The sequence below is a fragment of the Oncorhynchus keta genome, chromosome 12 (assembly GCF_023373465.1).
Source record: "Oncorhynchus keta strain PuntledgeMale-10-30-2019 chromosome 12, Oket_V2, whole genome shotgun sequence".
Lineage (NCBI taxonomy): Eukaryota > Metazoa > Chordata > Actinopteri > Salmoniformes > Salmonidae > Oncorhynchus > Oncorhynchus keta.
The window spans coordinates 31,590,478-31,613,676 of record NC_068432.1 but is presented as its reverse complement, the minus strand read 5'-3'; the positions used below and the strand labels follow the sequence as shown (position 1 = coordinate 31,613,676).

At 40.4% G+C, this 23,199-nt stretch overlaps 1 protein-coding gene across 2 annotated transcripts; it reads left to right on the top strand.

Moving 5' to 3' along the window:
• The first annotated feature begins 13,133 nt into the window (after positions 1-13,133).
• On the top strand, positions 13,134-21,748 carry LOC118391325 (uncharacterized). 2 transcript variants are annotated; one of them, XM_035782604.2, is made up of 9 exons: positions 13,136-13,431; positions 14,609-14,708; positions 15,906-16,084; positions 16,282-16,370; positions 16,728-16,889; positions 17,094-17,195; positions 17,338-17,954; positions 18,370-18,415; positions 19,140-21,748. In XM_035782604.2, the coding sequence occupies exons 2-9, from the start codon at positions 14,625-14,627 to the stop codon at positions 19,430-19,432; spliced, it is 1,572 nt and encodes a 523-aa protein (XP_035638497.1). In that variant the 5' UTR covers positions 13,136-13,431; positions 14,609-14,624; the 3' UTR covers positions 19,433-21,748. The 2 variants fall into 2 exon arrangements, with proteins under 2 accessions (XP_035638498.1, XP_035638497.1); XM_035782605.2 differs by lacking the exon at positions 15,906-16,084 and having other exon boundaries at positions 13,134-13,431.
• The last annotated feature ends 1,451 nt before the right edge of the window (positions 21,749-23,199 follow it).

The following is a 23,199-nucleotide window of genomic DNA, read 5'->3' as shown; positions in this document are numbered from 1 at the left end:
AGTTCTTTGTTTATGGACATTTTGAGCCTGTAACCGAACCCATAAGTGCTGATGCTCCAGATACTCAACTAGTCTAAAGAAGGACAGTTTTATTGCTTCTTTAATCAGGACAACAGTTTTCAGCTGTGCTAACATAATGGCAAAAGGGTTTTCTAATGATCAATTAGCCTTTTAAAGTGATAAACTTGGATTAGCTAACACAACATGCCATTGGAACACAGGGGTGATGGTTGCTGATAATGGGCCTCTGTATGCCTATGTAGATATTCCATTAAAAATCATCAGTTTCCGGCTACAATAGTCATTTACAACGTTAACAATGTCTACACTGAATTTCTGATAAATTTGATGTTATTTTAATGGACGTAAAATTAGATTTTCTTTCAAAAACAAGGACATTTCTAAGTGACCCCAAAATGTTGAACGGTAGTGTATATATAAATATCCTATTGATACAAGTATGCTAGACAGTCAAACGTATTTCAATGTGAATATTAAATATCAAAATCATGAAATGTCTTACTTAGATAAGATTGAGTTGAAATGAGGACCTATACGTAGCCTATAATAAAAAGGTTTAGAGTTGGCTGAGTGTAGTGGACATGCACACAGCAAATTCTCCAGTGTTAAATCAACACTAATGTTACATTTAACACTGGTCCAGTGTCTATAGGGGTCTACACCTTTTAGTGTTAAATTAGCACACTGCTTAGTGTAAAGCCTTATTTGCATATTTCCCAGAGTACGTTGCCTTTCAAGTGAATTGTAGCGTTACCACCCATGACAGTATTTGTTAGTGACATGGTTGTTGCAGTCATTCATCTTCAGTCCTGTGATCTTCACCAAGTGAAATCCTAAGTGAATATATTACCATTAAAATGACATTATTTTACACAATACAACAAGTATTTACCCTAATACAGTGGCCTGAAACTCAAGGATTTCAGAACTCAAGTCACATTATGATGGCTTACAAAGTTACAGTGGCTTGCAAAAGTATTAACCCCTCTTGGAATTTTTCCTATTTTGTTGCCTTACAACCTGGAACTAAAAATTATTTAGGGGTGGGGGGTCATTTGATTAACACAATACCCCTACCACTTTGAAGATGCAAAATATATTTTATTGTGAAACAAACAAGAAACAAGCCAAAAAAACTGACCATTTGAGCGTGCAAAACTATTCCCCCCCAAAGTCAATACTTTGTAGAGCCACCTTTTGCAGAAATTACAGCTGCAAGTCTCTTGGGGGATGTCTCTATAAGCTTGGCACATCAAGCCACTAGGATTGTTGCCCATTCTTCAAGGCAAAACTGCTCCAGCTCCTTCGAGTTGGATGGGTTCCACTGATGTACTGCCATCTTTAAGTCATACCACAGATTCTCAATTGGATTGAGGTCTGGGCTTTGACTAGGCCATTCCAAGACATTTAAATGTTTCCCCTTAAACCACTCGAGTGTTGCTATAGCAGTATGGTTAGGGTCATTGTCCTGCTGAAAGGTGAACCTCCCTCCCAGTCTCAAATCTCTGGAAGACTGAAACAGGTTTCCCTCGAGAAATTCCCTGTATTTAGCGCCATCCATCATTCCTTCAATTCTAACCAGTTTCCCAGTCCCTGCCGATTAAAAACATCCCCACAGCATGATGCTGCCACCACCATGCTTCGCTGTGGGATAGTAGTCTCGGGGTGTTGTAGGTGTTGGGTTTGCGCCAGACATAGCGTTTTCCTTGATGGCCAAAAAGCTCAATTTTAGTCTTATCTGACCAGAGTACCTTCTTCCATATGTTTGGGGAGTCTCCCACATGCCTTTTGGCGAACACCAAACGTGTTTGCACATTTTTTTCTTTCAGCAATATTTTTTTCTGGCCACTTCCATACTATGGACAGATACTCCATTCTCAGCTGTGGAGCTTTGCAGCTCGTTCAGGGTTATCTTTGGTCTATTTGTTGCCTCTCTGATTAATGCCCTCCTTGCCTGGTCCGTGAGTTTTGGTGGGCGGCCCTCTTTTGGCAGGTTTGCTGTGGTGCCATAATCTTTCAATTTTTTAATAATGGATTTAATGGTGCTCCGTGGGATGTTCAAAGTTTCTGAAATTTTTGTATAACCCTACCCTGATCTGTACTTCTCCACAACTTTGTCCCTGACCTGTTTAGAGAGCTCCTTGGACTTCACGGTGCCCCTTGCTTGGTGGCGCCCCTTGCTCAGTGGTGTTGCAGACGCTGGGGCTTTTCAGAACAGGTGTATAGTATATACTGAGATCGTGTGACAGATATTGAGAAACTTAGATTGCACACAGGTGGACTTTATTTAACTCATTATGTGACTTCTGACAGTAATTGGTTGCACCAGATCTTATTCGCACTAGATCTTAGTGTTGTTGTTTTTGTCACAATGCTTTGCTTTATCTTGGCACGGTCGCAGTTGTAAATGAAAACTTGTTCTCAACTGGCCTACCTGGTTAAATAAAGGTGGAAAAAAAATACTAATAACATTTAGGGGCTTCATAGCAAAGGGGTTGAATACATATGCATGCACCACTTTTACGCTTTTTAGTTTTTAGAATTAAAAAAAAGAAGTTATTTTTTAAATTATTTTTGTATGTCCATTCCATAAAATCCAAATAAAAATCCATTTAAATTACAGGTTGCAATACAACAAAATAGGAAAAAACGCCAAGGGGAATTGTCACGGACGTCATTGTGGAAATGACCGGACCAAGGTGCAGCGTGGTGAGCGTACATTTTCCTTTATTTATATGAATGTCGCCAAACAAAACAAGAACCAAAGAAACAACCGTGAAGCTTACTAGGGCTATAGTGCCACTAACAAAGTAAACTACCCACAAAATGCAAGGGAAAAAAGGCTGCCTAAATATGATTCCCAATCAGAGACAACGATAGACAGCTGTCCCTGATTGAGAGCCATACCCAGCCAAAACATAGAAATAAAGAAACTAGAATGCCCACCCTAGTCACACCTTGGCCTACCCAAAATAGAGAATAAAAGCCTCTCTATGGCCAGGGTGTGACAGGAATGAATACTTTTGCAAGGCACTGTATGTGTAATTCCTATTGGAATCCAGCCAGAGTGGGGATACCCAACATTTTGAATTTTTACACACCTGCAACCTGCATTCAGAATGACTTCTAGGTTGGAAAGACTGAGACTACCTAAACCATCTAAACTGGAAAAAACATTTTAGTAACATGTGCAATAAGTCCAAGTCACAGATTGTATTCGTGAAAAAACATGTATGTAATTTATATTTGATTAGCAAAAGATTAATTCATCAATGTACATGCAAAAACATAGGTATTGAAACAAATATTTTTTTAAAATCAACCTGCAATGGAGCACTGAAAAATCAACACCAGGTAACGCTGGCCAATTTGCTGTGTAATGGCAGAGTACAGGTCTAATTACATCATTATGTAGGATAATGACACATCTCTGCTCATCATACAATGCTTGTAGCTACTAGAAATACGTGTTTCATCACAACAGGCTTACATTGCTGACACAGTTATCCAAAACAACCTTCATTCACTTTAGAGTCTAGGCAGTAGCAGGTAAAGTTTCCTTCACAAGAGCATGTACTTGTGCCACCTGGGATAAGAATGATCAATAATAATAATATAATAATAATATATGCCATTTAGCTGACGCTTTTATCCAAAGCGACTTACAGTCATGTGTGCATACATTCTACGTATGGGTGGTCCCGGGAAATCAAACATGAATGCAGAGTACATGGGCAAATATCTGTCTTTCCTAAAAACACAGGTTGTTGTATAACAACATTTTCAATCATTCCTTGTAAAAAAAAAATAAGTTATAATTCCAACACCCTTTGAACACCCGCTGTAAAGTAATAACTATGCAAATGTCATCTAATGTGTCCAAAAAACATATGTAAAATGAAAATCCCAAAAATTACACACAACAAATATTAAAAGAACATTATTGCACAGTGTAGACCTAATAGATACAAAATGCAGCAAGGATGGTTTGGTAGTAAATTATATTCCTATTCCGCCTATAGAAAACACAAAAAAGGATATACCACATGTAGGGTATTTTTGAATAGGAGGAAACCGAGTTAGTTGTCAGAATTCTGAATACTTACACAAGTACTAAATGTATGTATGTAGCTTCATATTTATCAACACCATGAACTTTTGTATATTAATTAACAAACATCACACCACCACCCATCTATTGTAGGCTGGGTCAAAATCTCTAATGAAAGTCAACCTTGAAACAGAACATTGTATATAAGAGGGTAAACTCAAGGCTGTCTGCAGGCTCAGTAAGGCCATCCCATTCTATACATGGCAGGTTAGGAATTAGTGATGTTTTTTGTGGAACTATTTCAATATTTGAATGTACAGACAAATAGTATATAATAATCCATAAAACAAAACACCTTCTGTCTTCATTATGCCAATCTGGTGAGGAGCAACATGTCCGATCAGATATCAATGCAATATCACTGTGAATCACTAGAGCATCTGGTCTTCAAGATCTCTCTGAAACAATATCCTCCTGATCCCAACCCCCTTGTTGCTTCCTGGTTACAAACTGTAGGCTACAAACCAACAGCATATCCATATAATGTATTTTATTATGCATCATCAGTAGGGACAGGAGTTTTCCGGATCACTTGACTTGACCAAGTAACCTCTGGGTCCTAGTTGTCAGACATAACAAGAAACACTTTTCCGCTTCGGTCTTTACCATATCCTTGTCTTTTCAGAATTGGGCTTACAGTAAGCTAAATAGTTGCCATAGGATATAGTAGATGAGATTCATTAACATCACTTCAGTTCATACCTAAACTGACTGTTAGAATATGTATAGTCCTCCATTTTGAAGGAGAGTAAGAACAGGGAGTTCTATTATGTGCAAAAGACAAAACATGCAGGAAATAACTCGATGGGGAGTACTGTTGAAATCATTGAATCAAGAAGGGCTTTCATCTATGAATTACAATTACATGATTGAAAAACTATGAAAAGAGTCATCTTTTGTGGTTCCTGCTGAGATAGAGATGTTGTCCATGGACTATCCAGACCACCCTGAAACATACACAATAGAACCATCTACAATGTATGTACTATAAGTCCCAATGTATTATGTGATTAATTAATTAATTGACTTCAAAATAAAATACCAAATAAATGACTGTCCCAGATTGCTGTAGTAAAAAAGTTCATTTAAATTGCACTTTGTCTTGCTCCAAAGGCATACCTATGCACTAGTTAGGATGTCAGCTCCAGCGAGGTAGAATTCTGGGTACCCCTACAGTAATAAGCAATAGTGACATTGTTATTCACACATTTGATCAAAAACCGTGTCTCAGCTGAAATGACTTGTCTCTCTGTACCCTCTGAATTTATCTTAGGGATTCAACTTACGACTCCCAATTTAGCTCAAAATTAGATATGAGACAAGATTTGTGAAAAAAATAGTAATGTGCTTTGTTCATGCGAGTCTGTGATTTTCATTCTTTAATGTAAGGCTGGCCAGCTGAAACAGGGTGAAGCGAGAGGAGTGAATGTGTGGGAGAGGGAAAGAGGAAAAAGGCAAGGTTTCCAAGAGAGGAAATGCCAAGGCTAAAGCATTTTTTTTAAATTAAAGGTTACAAACAGTGAACAGAGTAATAAATAGTTTTTCCACCTATGGCTGGGCTTTTAACCCACTGCAGTTTTGGCCGATTGATACAGTATTACCACTTTAATAGGTATTTGGTAGCATTGTTTAACTTGGGTCAAACGTTTTGGCTAGCTTTCCACAAGCTAAATGAGGTGATATCTCATTAAATATGCACATATTTGCATATCCTGCAAATCCATTTTTTTGGTCTCTGTGAAGTGAGCCTTAAAATGTTGGTTTCCTTTTTTTGAGAAGCTACAGGACCAGACATTTACATTTCTATCTGTAAAATACTGAAGACTTGTACATGAAAAGCATTTTTGGCACATTTTTCTGAAGAAAATGTTATCCAGAATAAACAATTCTCTCTGTAAAAGTATTGTCACGACTTCTGCCGAAGTCGACCGACTCTCCTTGTTCGGGCGGTTTTCGGTGGTCGACGTCACGACCTTCTAGCCATCACTGATCCATTTTTCATTTTCCATTGGTTTTGTCTTGTCTTCCTTCACACCTGGTTCCAATCCCATCCCACATGTTGTTTATTTCACACTCTGTTTCCCTTCATGTCCTTGTCGGAGATTGTTTGACTGTATGTTATGTGCAAGTTATGTTTTGGTGTGCGACGGGTTTTGTACCCACTTTTATTATTTTGGTTTTCGGAGTTTTGTGAGCACCATCTGTAGCCGCAACGGTCACACTGCCGGTCGGTGCCGGGTTGGTTCCTCTGGGAATCGAGGCAGCAGGCAGTGCTCTCTGGCGTCACCCCAGGTGAGCCGACACCATTCTCACCCAGAGCCCTCTGTTGCACATATGTTTGTGTCTGTCACGTTCCCTGAGTTTTGCGCGCATTCCCGGCATAAGGCGCTCTTAAATTCAGGCTGGGAATTTTATTGATAGAGCTTTAGCCTATAGTTTAGGGATCACCATCGTTCCGGTGGATATGCCCTTCCCCGTTCACGCCTTAGATAGTCAACCTTTAGGGTCAGGGTTGCTTAGGGAGGTCACCACGCCTTTGGGCATGGTGATGCAGGGGGTCTTACAGAGAGAATTAGTCTCTTCCTCATTGACTATCCTGCATTTCCCGTTGTGCTGGGCCTACCCTGGTTAGCTTGTCATAACCCCACTGTTTTTTGGCCACAGAGGGCTCTCATGGGGTGGTCGCGAAAGTGCTCAGGTAGGTGTTTAGGGGTTTCCGTTGGTGCTACTATGGTGGAGAGTCCAGACCAGGTCTCCACCGTGTGCATTCCCCCTGAATATGCCGATTTGGCTCTCGCCTTCTCCAAAAAGTAGGCGACTCAATTACCACCTCATCGACGGGGCGATTGTGCAATAGATCTCCTGGTAGACGCTGCACTTCCCAGGAGTTACGTGTATCTTCTGTCAGCTATGGAAACATGTCTCCGAATCCCTGCGTCATAGGTACATTCGGTCCTCCACTTCACCCGCCTCCTCAAGTTTATTTTTTTGTGAAGAAAAAGGAGGGGGGTCTGTGCCCGTGTATTGACTATCGGGGTCTGAATCAGATCACTGTGGGGTATAGTTACCCGCTACCGCTCATAGCCACAGCGATAGAGTCAATGTACGGGGTGCGCTTCTTCACCAAACTAGATCTCAGGAGCGCTTACAACCTGGTGCGTATCCGGGAGGGAGACGAGTGGAAGACGGCTTTCAGTACCACCTCTGGGCACTATGAGTACCTCGTCATGCCATACAGGTTGATGAATACACCATCAGTCTTCCAAGCCTTTGTAGACAAGATTTTCAGGGACCTGCATGGGACGGGTGTAGTGGTGTATATTGATGACATTTTGATGTACTCCGCTACACGCGCTGAGCATGTGTCCCTGGTGCGCAGAGTGCTTCCTTGCCTGTTGTAGCATGACCTGTACGTCAAGGCTGAGAAATGCCTGTTCTTCCAACAGTCCGTCTCTTTCCTAGGGTATCGCATTTCCACTTCAGGGGTGGAGATGGAGAGTGACCGCATTGCAGCCGTGTGTAATAAGTCCTGTCATCTCCTCCCTTTGCATGGTCTCCATACGGCCCTACAGACTGTGGAGGCCCTGTTCACACACGTCTTCCGGCACTACGGGGTGCCTGAGGATATAGTGTCTGATCGGGGTCCCCAGTTCACGTCGAGGGTCTGGAGGGCGTTCATGGAACGTCTGGGGTCTCGGTCAGCCTTACCTCAGGTTTTCACCCCGAGAGTAACGGGCAGGTGGAGAGAGTTAACCAGGATGTGGGTAGGTTTCTGAGGTCTTATTGCGAGGACCGGCGCCAGAGGAGTGGGCAGCGTTCGTGCCCTGGGCAGAGATGGCCCACCACTCCTCCACTAATCTCTCTCCCTTCCAGTGCATACTGGGCTATCAGCCGGTTCTGGCTCCTTGGCATCAGTCAGACCGTGGCTCCTGCGGTGGACGACCGGTTCCGGCGCGCGACGGAAACATGGGACGCCGCCCATGTCCACCTTCAGCACGCCGTGACTGCCACTGCAGTGAGGCCCCGGTGTTCACACCGGGGGACCGGGTCTGGCTCTTGAGCCGAAACCTTCCCCTCCGCCTGCCCTGTCAGAAGCTGGGTTTGTAGGGCCATTTAAAGTCATGAGGAGAGTTAACAAGGTTTGTTATAGGTTACAGCTTCCCCCCAATTACCGTATTAACCCCTCATTCCATGTGTCTCTCCTCAGGTCGGTGGTGGCGGGCCCGCTCCAGGAGTCTGAGGTGCGGGAGGTTCCTCCATCCCCTCTGGACATCAAGGGGGCCCCGGCGTACTCCATTCGTTCCATACTGTATTCGAGACGTCAGGCGAGGGGCCTTCAGTACCTCGTGGACTGGGTGGAGGAACGGCTCCATCACTCTCTTTCTTGATCAAATAGCCCTTGCACAGCCTGGAGGTGTGTTGGGTCATTGTCCTTTTGAAAGACAACTGATAGTCCCACTAAGCGCAAACCAGATGGGATGGCATATAGCTGTATAATGCTGTGGTAGCCATGCTGGTTAAGTGTGCCTTTAATAAATCGCAGACAGTGTAACCAGCAAAGCACCCCCACACCATCACAACTCCTCCTCTGTGCTTAGTGGTGGGAACCACACATGAGATCATCCATTCACCTACTCTGCGTCTCACAATGACACGGCGGTTGTACTCATCAGACCAAAGGACAGATTTCCACTGATCTAATGTCCATTGCTTGTGTTTCTTGGCCCAAGAAAGTCTCTTCTTATTGTTGGTGTCCTTTAGTGGCAATTCAACCATGAAGGCCTGATTCACACAGTCTCCTCTGAACAGTTGATGTTGAGATGTCTGTTACTTGAAATATGTGAAGTTCTTATAAAGGATTGTCATTGTATATTGCATAAGGCCTGGCAGGTACCTTTTGGCAAAGGAACCTCTTGTTTAGGACTCTTGAACCATAAGGGATTTGTTGTTTGATATCATCGACCGAAAGCTCATTCACTATTAAAGAAAAGTGCATCTGACTGGCAGTCTGCAGAGACTTTTTCTTGTTTCTCCAGTTTTGCCTTTTGCCTCCAGCACCTTCCCTAATCACCTCTGGGTGTGCAGTAGATTCTGTCTATTGTCTGATATCATTTAAAGCTTGGCTTTATAAACATCTTAAAAGATAAGCAGGATTCTGCTGAACGTCAGCAACTTTGCTCAGTTCAACCTGTCATAAGCAGGTACAGTGTAACTAATTACGTTGTTATAGGCGATACATTCTCCAAGCCATGATGAAGGCTACTGAGGATAGTAGAGCTCCTCAGTTAGATTTTGGTATTGCAGGTCATGAGCGCCAGCAACGGAGGTGACTTGCAGTGCATTGAGCTATTAGTGCCTAGTGGCCTACAGCCACTCTTCCTGTAAGGCAGTTGTTCCCAAACGTGGGTTCCCAAACGTGGGGTCCCTTGAAATTTAAATGGGGTCCCCTGAAAGAAAATCTGTAATCTTATCAAACAAAATAAGAAATGTTTTCTCTTCAAATGGGTATAGAATATAACCTTTTAGCGTCAACTAATAACTTACACTATTAGAATTCGCTTTCATGTCATTATTATATGTTGAGACAGCGTGTAGGACCTACAATTGAGTGAAAATGAACACACAGCGTTAACTAGGGAATATAATTTGACATGTATGGTTCCCTGCATTTTCTAGTGTCAATTTGGGGTCATGTCGAGTAAAAGTTTGGAACCACTTCTGCAAGGCTCTGCTGTGGTTGTGTTGTGCTGTACTCTGAGGCTACCCACAGATTAAATATTAACATCATCGGTACCGTAACCATCCTTTCAAAAGAGAAGAAGTCTGATATTCCAATTGAATTTTGGGCTCTTCCTGCCTAGTCACATTCAACATGTCTGGTGTGTAAGAGATGTGGACCAATACACTTGTGCCAACAACCAATGAGCCTATGAGAATAAAGGAGAAGCAGCCAGATGGAACTCACTAAGATTTATCAATGTCATCTGGTCAGTGTTCACTGTGCCATTGGATGATCTAAAATCGCATACAGTAGCTCAGAAATTTAATGTGGTAAAAGTAGAAAGTAGTTCATATTTTTTATGGATTCATACAAGTCACAACTAACTGCAGTGACAGGCACACTGTGACAAAACAGTATAAATCCTCCCAGGGGTAACATTAAATGACTCTATGTCTTGTTATATATACTACATTTGAAAGACACTGACTGTGTCTGCTGACTGTCTAGTCAGTAAAATGAGATTTGTTAGACCAAAATGACATCGGCATCTTTGTCTTTGATAAAGTAATATGGACAAGTATATCAGACAATAGCACAGCCTACATCATATCTTACTTTCATAAAATGCTGTCCTTTTGTCGGTAATCTTTTGAAGGATGTTTAGGCTTCAGAATGGATGGGATGATTACTATAATGCTCTGTTTTATACCCTTGAAACCACTAAAGACAAAGCATGTTCCAGGTTATAATATTATCAGGACACTGGAAAATTCCTATTTCCCATGGTGATGAGGAGCTAAGGATAAACTGGTGATAGTCTCTTTAGGGAGCTGGCGAGGTTACTTGGGCAAGCAACAAATGTGTTTGACAAAAATATCACTTTTTCCCTTTGGCTGCAGGTGTTAAATGTTTCCGTCAGGGTTCTTATCTTAAACATTTCTGTGTCCGCCTGTCTGTGTTTGGCAGTGCTTCATGGCCTTCGGAGGACCAGCTCCCACTGGATTAAAAAACAGTCCTTCAAGTAGGCTACACAGCACTAGGTAAAAGACCACAGGCTGCTTTCTGTCAGCACTCGAGATTCCTTCCAAAGCAGCAAAGACAGCATTATGATGCATTGTTAAAACGGTCACATTAATGCTGTGTTTGCTTATGTTTATGGTTAGGTACAGAAGCCTCTTTGTTGACCGAGCAAAATAAGGCTACATGTTTGAATAACGCTTTGACATTGACTTCTTTATGTATTTAAAAAATAATGACTGACCTTTGGTGGTAAACAAAGTAAATAAATCCATGGTTAACACCACATGACAGTAAACTAAACATAAACCTATTGGTGAGCACTGGGTGACAGTTCCTTTTTGAGTTTGAGAAATAAACATTTTGAAAAGTACTTCATGACACCAAAAGGAAATGATTGTGTTAAATCTTGAGTTTAGCTATTTTAAACATTGTTAAAGAGATGGGAAGAAAATGCTTTAACTGCAATATTTGAAAATTGAGAGAAAAAAAACGAATTAGCTACAAAATAACATTCCACACTATACAAAGTCAGCACTCCACTTTCTTAGGTGGTCTGAGTGCTTCTTCTGAATAAGAGAAGCACAGTGAATGAGCCAGTCTCCCTGCTGGGTCAAAGAGAGACATTGCAGGCACTCTGAGACATGGGGCGGAGCTTCTTTCCATAGTAGAGTACAGTTGTAGAAAGTAACATTACTGGTAATCAAACTGTTTGCATACATTCACACAATAAATTGCCATCAGCCTATTGTTATTTTTTTTTTATCATAATGATGTTTGCATTCTTAGAGGACTGACTACATTTGATATTAAGAAAAATATGTTGCAATGACAAAGACAGTAAGCACAACCGTGTAATACCAAGGTCACATCATTCACTGCAAATAGTTGAGATTATGAATATGAGAGAATTCACTATCTTCTTGTTTGTAGTCTACCAGAATACAGAAGGCTCCTCCACCTGTAACAATGGCATTTAAGTCTGACGTAGACTGTGCATGACCTCTGTTTCCTCATCCAATGGAATTCTCTAGTTCTCATAAAACATAACTGTCCAACAGCTACAACATACATATTGGCGACAAACAATACTTAGCTTCCCTTAACTTTCTCGAAAAGATTATGCAAGGCACATTCAACAATCAGACAGACATCTCTATGTCATCTATATCAAACAATGGAATTTGGAGGCTTTTCAGAAGAACATTATGTCATGTCTATTGAATCCATACATACCCTATACTATAGCAGCTGTGGTGTAACTGACCCGATATTGAAAGAAGGTTGTTCTCTTGACTTACATAATGCTGCGTTATCCCACTGCCCTGCATAGTTTCTGGCTCTAAGGAGATGACAGGAGTCTTCAGGTCTAAAGGAAACATCACTCATCACATAAGTACAGTTCACCTCCATTACCAATGGTCCACTCTGACCTGATCCTCTCCACATCACCCTCTGCAAATGATAAACATCAGCTGGGCTATATGAACGGAGTCACGTCTACATTGTTTGGCTGCTTTAAAATAAAGGATTTAGTCTACAGTTCAAATGAGAGGATTGAGCATTTTGATATCCTTTTACAATGCGAGGATATTGATTCTCTGTAGCCTACCCCAAAGGTTTGTTTTAGGGGGTTATGAAGACTGTGTGAAAGTCATCCCACACTTGGATTACTCCCTGTCCTTTGTGAAAGATGATAAGTAAGTGGGCCTATGTAGACTGAACAATGCTTGGCTTGGAAAAAGATAACTTGTTTCAAGCAGTAACCAGGTCAGCGATGGAATTTAGTGGATGGAATTTAGTCATAGACAATGGAGATGGCACAAATTGAAAGTACACTATTGAGAGAAGTATCAAAACTTGACAGAGATTTAGTCTACCCTGGATGAAGGGAAAATGCATTGTCCAACGTTATGTTGTGAAATTATGAGGAAAGATTATTATGTTACCGCAGTTTTGATCCTACTGACAAGCACATATTAAAACCCCAATTGAAGCAATTTGATGTTTACTTTTCATACTATGACAACAATTTCTAATGAACTCAAATTAGCCATAATTCTCTAGCAGAGAGAAACATTCAAATGTTTTCATTGTTGTCACAAAAACAATTTTATTGAATTAATATTATTTTTGATCATTTAAATTACACAGAGACATACTATTAGCCCACACAGTCCTTATCTATTACATACTGTTCACATGCTATTATAGGTCTACTATATTGCATAGAGAAGCTCTACTATTACACAGACAGACAGGCAGTAAGTATTCTACCGTTTGTTTATTCTCTGTTATTAGCCAATATTCCATCACTGCTCTAACAAAAATACGGCTGCATATTTCTTATAGATAATGTTACGCAGAACCTCAGACGTTTCCCAATTAGTACGCATTGAGGATGGTTTTGGCCGCCCGACGTGCAGTCTGTAAGGCATGTCAGGGCATGTCCAGATTGGATGAAGTGGAACTGTCTATCGATAGCGTGCTAAAGTATAGGCTCGTGAAAACGATTTTTAAAAAGTGTGCTTAAGTATCTTCGTAAAACGTATGGATCAAGGTAATGTGACAGTGAAATATATTTAAATGTGTTGTGATACTAAGGGTGGGAGGTGTAATATATTAGCTTGTAGCCTAAGTGATGGATGTATCAGATACGCACCGCTGGTAATGAATGATCTTTCCAGTTGCCAATGAGCTGTTCGATTTTAATGCTTTTGCTTTGTGGCATTTCATAAAACTGTTAAGTAATCTCACCAATCAATGTTAGTATAGCAGGGTTGTAATTTAGTATGCTAAAATCTCTGCATGTATTCTTTCTCAATAGTGTTCTCTCGCTTTTCACCCCTCAACACAACACATATAGATGACGATGGAGCCTAGCTGATTTCAGTTTTAGACATTCTATGTCTGTAATTCTATATACTCTTGTTTGTGTTTTGCATTTTTACTGTACTTCAGTGACATCCAGTTATGGGATATTGAAAATTGTTCAACATGCACACAAGCAAAAGTTTTAATTCAATGTGTTCAATACTCCTCCCTATCTGAGATATCTACTGCAGCCAACATCCTCCACCCGTTCTGCCAGTCACATTCTGTTAAAGGTCCACAAAGCTCACACATCCCTGGGTCGCTCGTCTTTTCAGTTCGCTGCAGCTAGCGACTGGAACGAGCAGTAACAAACATTCAAACTGGACAGTTTTATCTCAATCTCTTCATTCAAAGACTCAATCATGGACAGACAGTTGTGCCAGCTTTGCGTGATGTATTGCCTGTACCTTGTTGCCCTTTGTGCTGTTTGTGCCCAATAATGTTTGTACCCTATTTTGTGGTGCTACCATGTTGAGCTGCAGCCATGTTGTACTGCTACCATGCTGTGTTGTCATGTGTTGCTGCCATGCTATGTTGTTGTTTTAGGTCTCTCTTTGTGTAGTGTTGTGTTGTCTCGCGTGTCGTGATGTGTGTTTTGTTTATTTGTATTTTTAATCCCAGCCCCGCAGGAGGCCTTTTGCCTTTTTGTTGGCCGTCATTGTAAATAATAATTTGCTCTTAACTGACTTGCCTAGTTAAATAAATGTTCAAGAAATAAAATAAAAAATACAATATTCAGTGCAGTGGTTAAGATACAGCAATCTCTATGCATTTTGTTTCCATTTTACTCAGTGTTAATTATAAAGATAAAAAAGGAGCGAACTACTGAGCTATAAAATATCAAACATATGACCTTTTCTTAGGAGTTACATCGCTGTCATGGATTGTTCTGAAACCCAGTACTACTTGAATGGGAACTGCCACCCTTGTCTGCAATGTGGACCAGGACAAGAGCTGTCAGAGGTGGGTATTATTACATTATAGAGGAATATTTTTGTTTTGGAAGAGAATTTACTGTATTTTCACTAAGGACAACAAACAGCTGAGCAGTAATTGTGTGACAAATGGAAAACATTTCTTAACGTTTAAACTGGCATTTTGTTATGGGTTTCGAGTTAATAATAAGGAAAATAAAAATATTTAGAATTCCACGTGAATTCACAATGCAGCTGTACTGCTGCCTGCAACGGTTTGGGTCTCATGTTTGGGTCACACGGTGCATCCCTTTCAAATGATTAAGCATTACACCTGTACTACCATTACTGTAACTCAATTCCACCTTGCATTAACTTCTCATCGAAGTTCTCAAAGTATTGCCAAACAGGATTTCACAGTTGTCGCTTGCCTTTCTCTGCCATAATTGATTAATCGACTCCTTGCACGTCAGCTCCCGGTGTCGACTCCCATTTCCCCATTTCTGAGTGTCAAGATTCGACTCCTCTAGGAACCGAGGAGACTGATTAGCTCTGGTGCTTACGATAACTCAGTTAGGGATTTTTCTTAACGTTTAGGATCCCAATTTCCTTTAAACGTTTTAAGGTTTAAATGTTCACACCCTTTACTGCAGAACCAGGATTTGTCATTACAGGTGTAGGATCTTAATTGTATCCTTAATTGCAGGATAACTTTCCTGCAATGCAGGCAATGTAAAACGTGTAGTGTATTTTAGGTTTACAAAAGCTTATGAAATATGGAATTTCCATTGAGAAATGTCCGCCTTGATTTTCCCTTTAGAAAAATATAGCCTATCAACCCCTACAAAAATGTCCATTGGTTATCCACATAATAATTCACATTTCCTGTTGCTGTAGCAAACTGGTTCAAATGAACATCCTACAATTTTATGAAACCACAAAAAGCTTGGTTTGACTGTCTGTGGTGATCTCACTCTAACAATCCCACTGGCAGAGAACCTTGTTCCAAGTTCACACAAGTCCACTTGGCAGGCATGCTAAGGATCTTCACATTTGGGTTTACCCATGACCTAAAATAACCCCAGTGCTCATTGGAAGGGGAAACAGTCATGTATTTTGTAATCTAGACCTCTAATCATCATATTCATTTCTGTTTTGCAACCGTCTGCTTCAGAAATTAACTTCAGTGAAATCCTTTGCTGTAAACAGATCTGCACTGTATATTTTGATTCTTATTTCCCGGCAGGACTGTGGTTATGGAAGTGGACGGTCGGCTTATTGCATCCCCTGTAATGTCAAGACTTATAAAGAGGGTTGGGGTTACCACTTCTGCAGATTCTGCCAGTCATGTAAACGCATAAACAGGCACCAGAAGTCACTGTGCACCTCTAAAAGCAATGCTGTCTGTGGGGAGTGTTTACAAGGGTTTGTACTGTGCATTATCGCATCGCTTTCTTACATATAGTATCTACAGATCTTTAGAGTTAAGACATAGCTGTGCTTTTAAGTCATAAAAGCTCTTCATCCAGACCAGAACATGTGGACTTAGTTTTACTAGCTTGTTTACTTGAAATACCACTATTTCAGACTTTTTTTCCTGCTTTAATTTTATCTGATTTCAGCTTTTACAGTAAGACACGGATAAATGGCTTGCAGGATTTGGAGTGCATGCCATGTGGTCCCTCCTCCACCACTGAGCAGCAGTGCAGCCGTAAGTCTCAGTAAAGCTTGGACGGGACTCTAAGAAAGGAAAACAACTTCATTATTGAAGTCAATTGTGTAGCCTACTGTTATATTGGAAAATTATCTCCATATGCTGGAAACTTAATTACCCATGTTTTTATTAGCCTAATTTTCTGTGTGCAATTGTTGACGTAGATAATTAATTGTTTGGGTTATGAGATATTTAAGAATTATAACACTGTTCATTATTAATAGAATAGTGTTATAATAATTGTATTTGCCAAAGGATCAAAGTCATAAATGGAAAACATCAAATAAATGTTGTGTGTAAAAGCATTTGCTCAGCCATTTGCTGAGCACCAACCTCAATTCTTTTGTTTTGCAGGAAGCAGAGAAGTTGATGTGGAAAAAGTCTGGAGCCCAGAAGGTCCAGCCCATAATGCTGCTGTTACCGCCACAATTTCTGTAGCCCTGGTTACCATGGCAATCCTAGCTGCTGCCTTGTTTATATACTTCAGACATACCTTACTAAAGAAAATATTTAAAGGTATCTCATTATCCACACGCAAATCTCTCCTCTAATTAAGTTTTTGTTGCATGAGATGTTCACACAACCACTGATGAAACTGTAATAATGTGGATTCTGTCAGTGTGTTTGTTGAAATCTCTTTTATAGTAACACGCAGGGTACAAGTAATCCTCCTCAAACTGTGCCTCCTCTGGCTCATTAATTATCTTCTCTCTCTGAAAGGATGCCTGGCTCCTCAAAGCACAAGTCAGAATGACATGGAGTGTGCAGCATACCGAGTGAACAGGGTCACACTGAACCTGGAGCAGGAAGGCCAAGGCTCAGGTAATTATCAGAGTAAAACAGCACCCACCACGCCTTAAACATCCCCTAATTGACTCATATTTTAGTCAATTTGTGAATGCGTGGTTCATAAGGGGTTTGTTAGGGTACTAATGTAACCCTCTGATGACCTGTCTTCCTACAGGTGCATGTGCTAACTCTACCACCACTGCAGAAACATTGGCCAGACTGCAGTCCAAAGTGGACATGATTGTCCCTCTGGGGTCCATTGTACTAAGCCCTGACCTTAAAACTCAGGACCACAGATACCCCCTGGAGACCCAGCCGCTGGTACAGAACTCCACCTGCAGTAACTGCTCATCTGGGTTTGTCTCTCAGATATCCTCTGAGCCGCCCTCAGTCAGTGGGGACGTCCCACTCACAATGGAGATCCCTGTGGGTCCAATAGACAGTGGGGAGTATGTGGCAGGGTCCTTGTTCCTGCAGAGCAGTGAGGGATACTGTGCCTCTGAGCTGCTTGCGAGCCCACTCCATCAGCATGTCCCAGTGGAGTGCACTGAGCTAGACTTCCACACCACTGCAGCCTCAACACTGGACCTTGACAGTACTACAGACCCAGACTGTAGCTCTGTGAGTCTGGGGATTACTGAGATATCTGAGATTAGGGACAGCTCCTCCGGAGACAGGTTAGGAGGAAGACAACTGAGGAGGAGTCCATCTGACTGCCCAGAGGAGCAAACTGACAGCTGTTGGAACAGCCATCAACAACCCTGCAACAGCAGTCTGGGAGGCAGTAATGCGGTAATTACCTTTAGGAAAGACAGAGATGTTTCACCTGCTGTTCTCACACAGGTGACCATTTACTCAACAGTAGTGAGTTTGAGTGAGCAGTCACTAGATGTAGCTGTATTTTATGCTTACACAGATTTTTTTTTAAAGCAAATGGCACCCTTCATTTCACTTTTAAGTTGTGGCCCATGGGATGCAATGTAAACACACACACACACACAGGCTGATATCATAAGTTGTGATACCCTCCCATTATAGGCAAGAGACTGGATGCCCATAGATCATTTGTTTCATGTTTCCCACTTGTCATTTAAGACATAATTAGCTAGATATGACAAACTAAGTTTACAGCTTCACTCATTTAGTAGAGAATGTTTCCCTGGACGGAGCAAAAAAAGTATTCATTCATTAATATTTATATTTGTAGATGGAAACAGTGAGCCTGCTGAAGAAGTGTCTCCGAATCATGCAAGGTGTGTTATTCTTCAGTTTACTTGATATCTAAAGCTTATTTTAATGCTGGAGCACATTCAACAGAAACCAAATGAAACATTGCAACTCTCAAAGAAACCACAATACACAGTATATGTGACTGATGAGGTGAAGTTCTGTTGCTGTTGTGGCTAGGGATTTAGTTGAGCTACGTATTCACAGAATCTAATCTTATTTTTAATGGTTCTGGATTTCAAAGTTAATGCAGCAGTTTATACCAGTAGTTTTTAAAGTTGTTTTTCGTTGTGTCTTAATGGTTTTAAAACATTTCTTTATCTTGGCCAAGAGGAATAGTCAAATATACAATGTCTTACTGTTCTACAGGCCACATGGAGAAACAGACAATCGTTGTGCCAAGAGACTTAGCTGCATACTTGGCACCACTGGCTAAATATTCAAGAAGAGGATAAATGTTTTCCCTTTACAGCATGGGCTAGTCCTGAGATAGTAATGATGACAGCATGCTACAATTGTTAGAATTTGCTTCCTGTAGGCTTCCTGGTGAAGCAACACACCAACTGACCTGGTGTGTGTGATCCGCAGAGGATGAAGTTATTTGCACACTGTCACTGTCCATGAGACATTCTCAAATGTTGAATGTAGAAACAGTAACATCTAGTAATAGCTGAATAGTTAACCTCTTGTGGTAGGTGGACAGGGGGATCTGTGCTCATTTCCCCATTGGCCTGTGTATCTTCTGTCCAGGGGTCCGTCTAGGCAGGCTGCCGCAGGCCTTGGTGGATTCTCTGGCTCTGAAGCTGGACCCAACGTTCCCAGGAGTACAGAACTACCAGCAGGTGGCGCTGAAGATGGGCATATCTCACGAGTTGCTGAAAGACCTGCGCGGGTTTGAACAGGTCTTTCGGTACCTTTCCTCCTGCACTCTGCTGACAGTACCTACTCTGCTCCACACCTTCTATCTCCTGCAAAGGCTTGACACCCTGCTCCTGCTGTGTGAATATGCCCTGCAGTGCTATGTCACAGGATGCACATACTAACTGTTGATGCTAACAACACATCTGCCAACACAACCTAGAAGGCTGACATCAACAGGTTATAATATGATCAGTATGCGTACTACTGAACTAGAACCTACCTTGAACAACATAACTGCTCAAACTCAGATGTGGATGTGTAAACATTTAGGGGTTCACAGCAAAGCTGTAAAACCTATTGTTATTAGATTATTTGTTTTCCTTGTTTTCCTTATGGTCAAATAACGCAAGCATAGATTGGTAACTTTTTTCTAATTTTACACACAGAAACTAGAGACCTGAATAACTTGGTCAAAAATAATGGCACTGATTGACCTATATGTGGCACTGTTATAAGCAGTCTCACTTAAACCCTCATATGCGCCGTCTCGTTTGACCTAGAGGCGTGAAACGTTGTATCGAGGTGTTGTTCTTCATACTGAACAAATTTGCCTCAAGGACCCATAAGATCTGTCAGGACAGATTTTCCTCCATCTTGTAGAATTTGGAAAACCTGTGAAAAATTTCTCATGAACCATAGGTAACTTCTTCTCATGAAATTTGGTATGTAGGCGCATGGTATGCATTTAAAAGAATGTATCTTCTGACAAACTTTTCAAATATGAATGCATCATTTTCATGGATAGCTTTTGATGCATGACAAAATATCTGAAACGGAGTAAATTATGTCACATTAGCATTCACATACGTTACATGTGAAACCAGGTAAAAAATAACATTAGATCTATTCCGAATAAAAAATACAAATATAGCTGACCAGGCTCAATGACAGAAAGGACTCAAGATTAATAGGATAAAAAAATCAAGCACCCTATCATGTAGGAACTATCTTCCTTCATGTGGAATCAGTGAAAGCATTACCATGTTTATCTCTCAATACCACAAGGACATCCATGATAGCGTTGATAGGCCACTATGTAGTGGATTTACAGTGGTTTAAATGGACACGTAAAATCAGATTTTTGATTTGTCAATAACTCAGCCATCTTTCGACCAATTCGTTAGCTGAAACTAAGTTAAGACATGCACCATGGGTCTACATTCCAAAGTTGGTGTCATTTGGTCCTATGGTTCATGAGATTTAGATTTCAAATATGAATCTACTGGTATAGTGCGGCCATCTTTAAACCAACAATATTTTCTCAAATGCTTTGTGGACTACTGTCCAAAGACAACATTTGGAGTGAATCTGACTTTTAGTCCATGAGAAGATTTTTAAAAATTATTTTAAGTTTAGCGTTACATAGTCAAAAAAGGTCATTGTTAACAGTGTCCATATTTTTAAGATATCAATTCCAAGTGTAGCATGGTTCATTGTGGTAATGTATTTGATTATTCTAAAAAGATTCAAGTGGATAGGCCATTGTGGGGTGGATTTACAAAGGATTTAAATGGACACGTAAAATGGGATTTCCTGATTTAACAATAACTCAGCCATCTCTTAACCAATCGCTTAGCTTTTCTCAAACTAAGTTATGAAATGTACTGTACAAACTATGTTAATGGCTGTACTGAATGAATGAAGAAAATGTATTTCATTTTGTATTAGTATTACTTTTTATACATGTTTTGGACTTTTGTAAACAAAACTAAAATTACATTCCTATTCATGGAAATTATGTTGTGATGTAATTTGTTATAAACCTTACTTAATGAAGAAGTATATAGTCATAGACAAATTTGAACAGAAAACATGGCCAGTTGCTGTATTTCTGCAACACATAATTGAAAAGCAGACTTAAAATTAAGATTTGCAGAACTAATACCACACTACTGATATTTCTACTAAGCTACCCTTTAGCAAGGATTTTACATTGTGTAACAACACAAATTATTTTGTTATGAAATTAAACTTGAGTTTTTCTCAGCATTGTTCATTTACATTTCCAAACAAGTACAGCATAGAATCACAAGAAATATCCACGAAGACATCACAATCCACAGTCAAAAATAAGAAAAAGTACAATAATTATACATCTGTAGGAGACTGGATATTATTACTTTTATATTGTATGGTCAAATTAAGCAATTTGACTGTTTTACAGTCATAAACAAGCTGATGGAGCCCTCTGATGTTCTCTATGTGTATTACAGTAGATATCATGATTTCAGTGACATCAATGAGACAACCAATTTGTATTAGCTACCAAAATCATAATGTATTGTTTACAACCATACCAATATCAATTGCTTATACCGTTTTTTTTGTGTGGTAAAACTGTAAACTGTTACAAAGCTGACTTCTCAGAAAGACCATCTAATTTGAGATTGACAAACATGCCATATGTAAAATAAAATGTGTCTTATTTTGTGATATGACATTTGTAGTTGGTGATCTATTGAAAATAACAATATAATTCTGACACTTTAATCCATAATATGATGAAAATATGGTGGACATTCAAATGTGAGGTAGTTCACAATATTTTACACCAGGTGGCATGAGTAGGATGATGTTCTACTGCAGTAGCAAGTCTATATACAGGGGTACCGGTACAATTTTCAGCGACACCGGTTAGTCAAGGTAGTTGAGGTAATATGTACATGTAGGTAGAGTTAAAGTGACTGCATAGATAATAAATAGAGAGTAGCAGCAGCATAAAAGGGGGGAGGGGCAATGCAAATAGTCTGGGTAGCCATTTGATTAGCTGTTCAGGAGTCTTATGGCTTGGAGGTAGAAGCTGTTAAGCCTTTTGAACCTAGATTTGGTGCTACAGTACCGCATGTCGTGCAGTAACAGAGAGAACTGTCTTTGACTAGGGTGGCTGGAGTTTTTCACAATCTTTATAGTGCCTTCCTCTGACACCGCCTGGTTTAAAGGTCTTGGATTGCAGGAAGCTGGGCCCCAGTGATGTACTGTGTCGTACATCAAATCTTTTCAGTTTCCTGAGGGGGAATAGGCTTTGTCGTGCCCTCTTCATGATTGTCTTGGTGTGTTTGGACCATGATAGTTTGTTGGTGATGTGGACACCAAGGAACTTGAAGCTCTCAACCTGCTCCACTACAGCCCCGTCGATGAGAATGGGGGTGTGCTCGGTCCTCCTTTTCCTGTAGTCCACAATCATCTCCTTTGTCTTGATTACATTGAGGGAGAGGTTGTTATCCTGGCACCACACGGCCAGGTCTCTGGCTTGTTGGCGTTAAAGGTATAGATCACCCAAATAACAAAATGACATTGGTTTCCTAACCATCAGTCTATTGACAAGGTATGACAGCAATCCATGCATTGGACCAATATTAGCATTTTTCTGTAATCGGAACAATATTAGCATTTTTCCCGCATCATGTTCTAATCATCTATACATGACTTTGTTGAGCTTCACAATACATTTTAGATAGTTTTGGATGATTTTACATTATACGTGAAAAATGCAAACATCGGTCCCATGACTTGAATGGGATTTGTGCCACAAATGTTAAAACGTTAGTATGTGGAAACAGTGCCAGGGAAACTAAACCAAAGTATGGATTGATGTCATACCTTGCTTTATTTTTCTAGATCAAATAACATTGAAAACAACCACTTTCTGTGCAGTATTAATTTACCATCCTTACAAACCACTTAATGTAAATGTTCATTACTGTATTGTACATAGGCTGGTCATCTAGGTTTGTACCTGTAGACTTTCCATCACCATGAAGAAAAACAATGCATAATACAGTAATTGATTACATTGAGACATCGAGTGGTTTGTGATGATGTAGCTCATTTGGTAGAGCATGGCACTTGCAACACTAGGGTTGTATGCACTCACTACTGTAAATTGCTC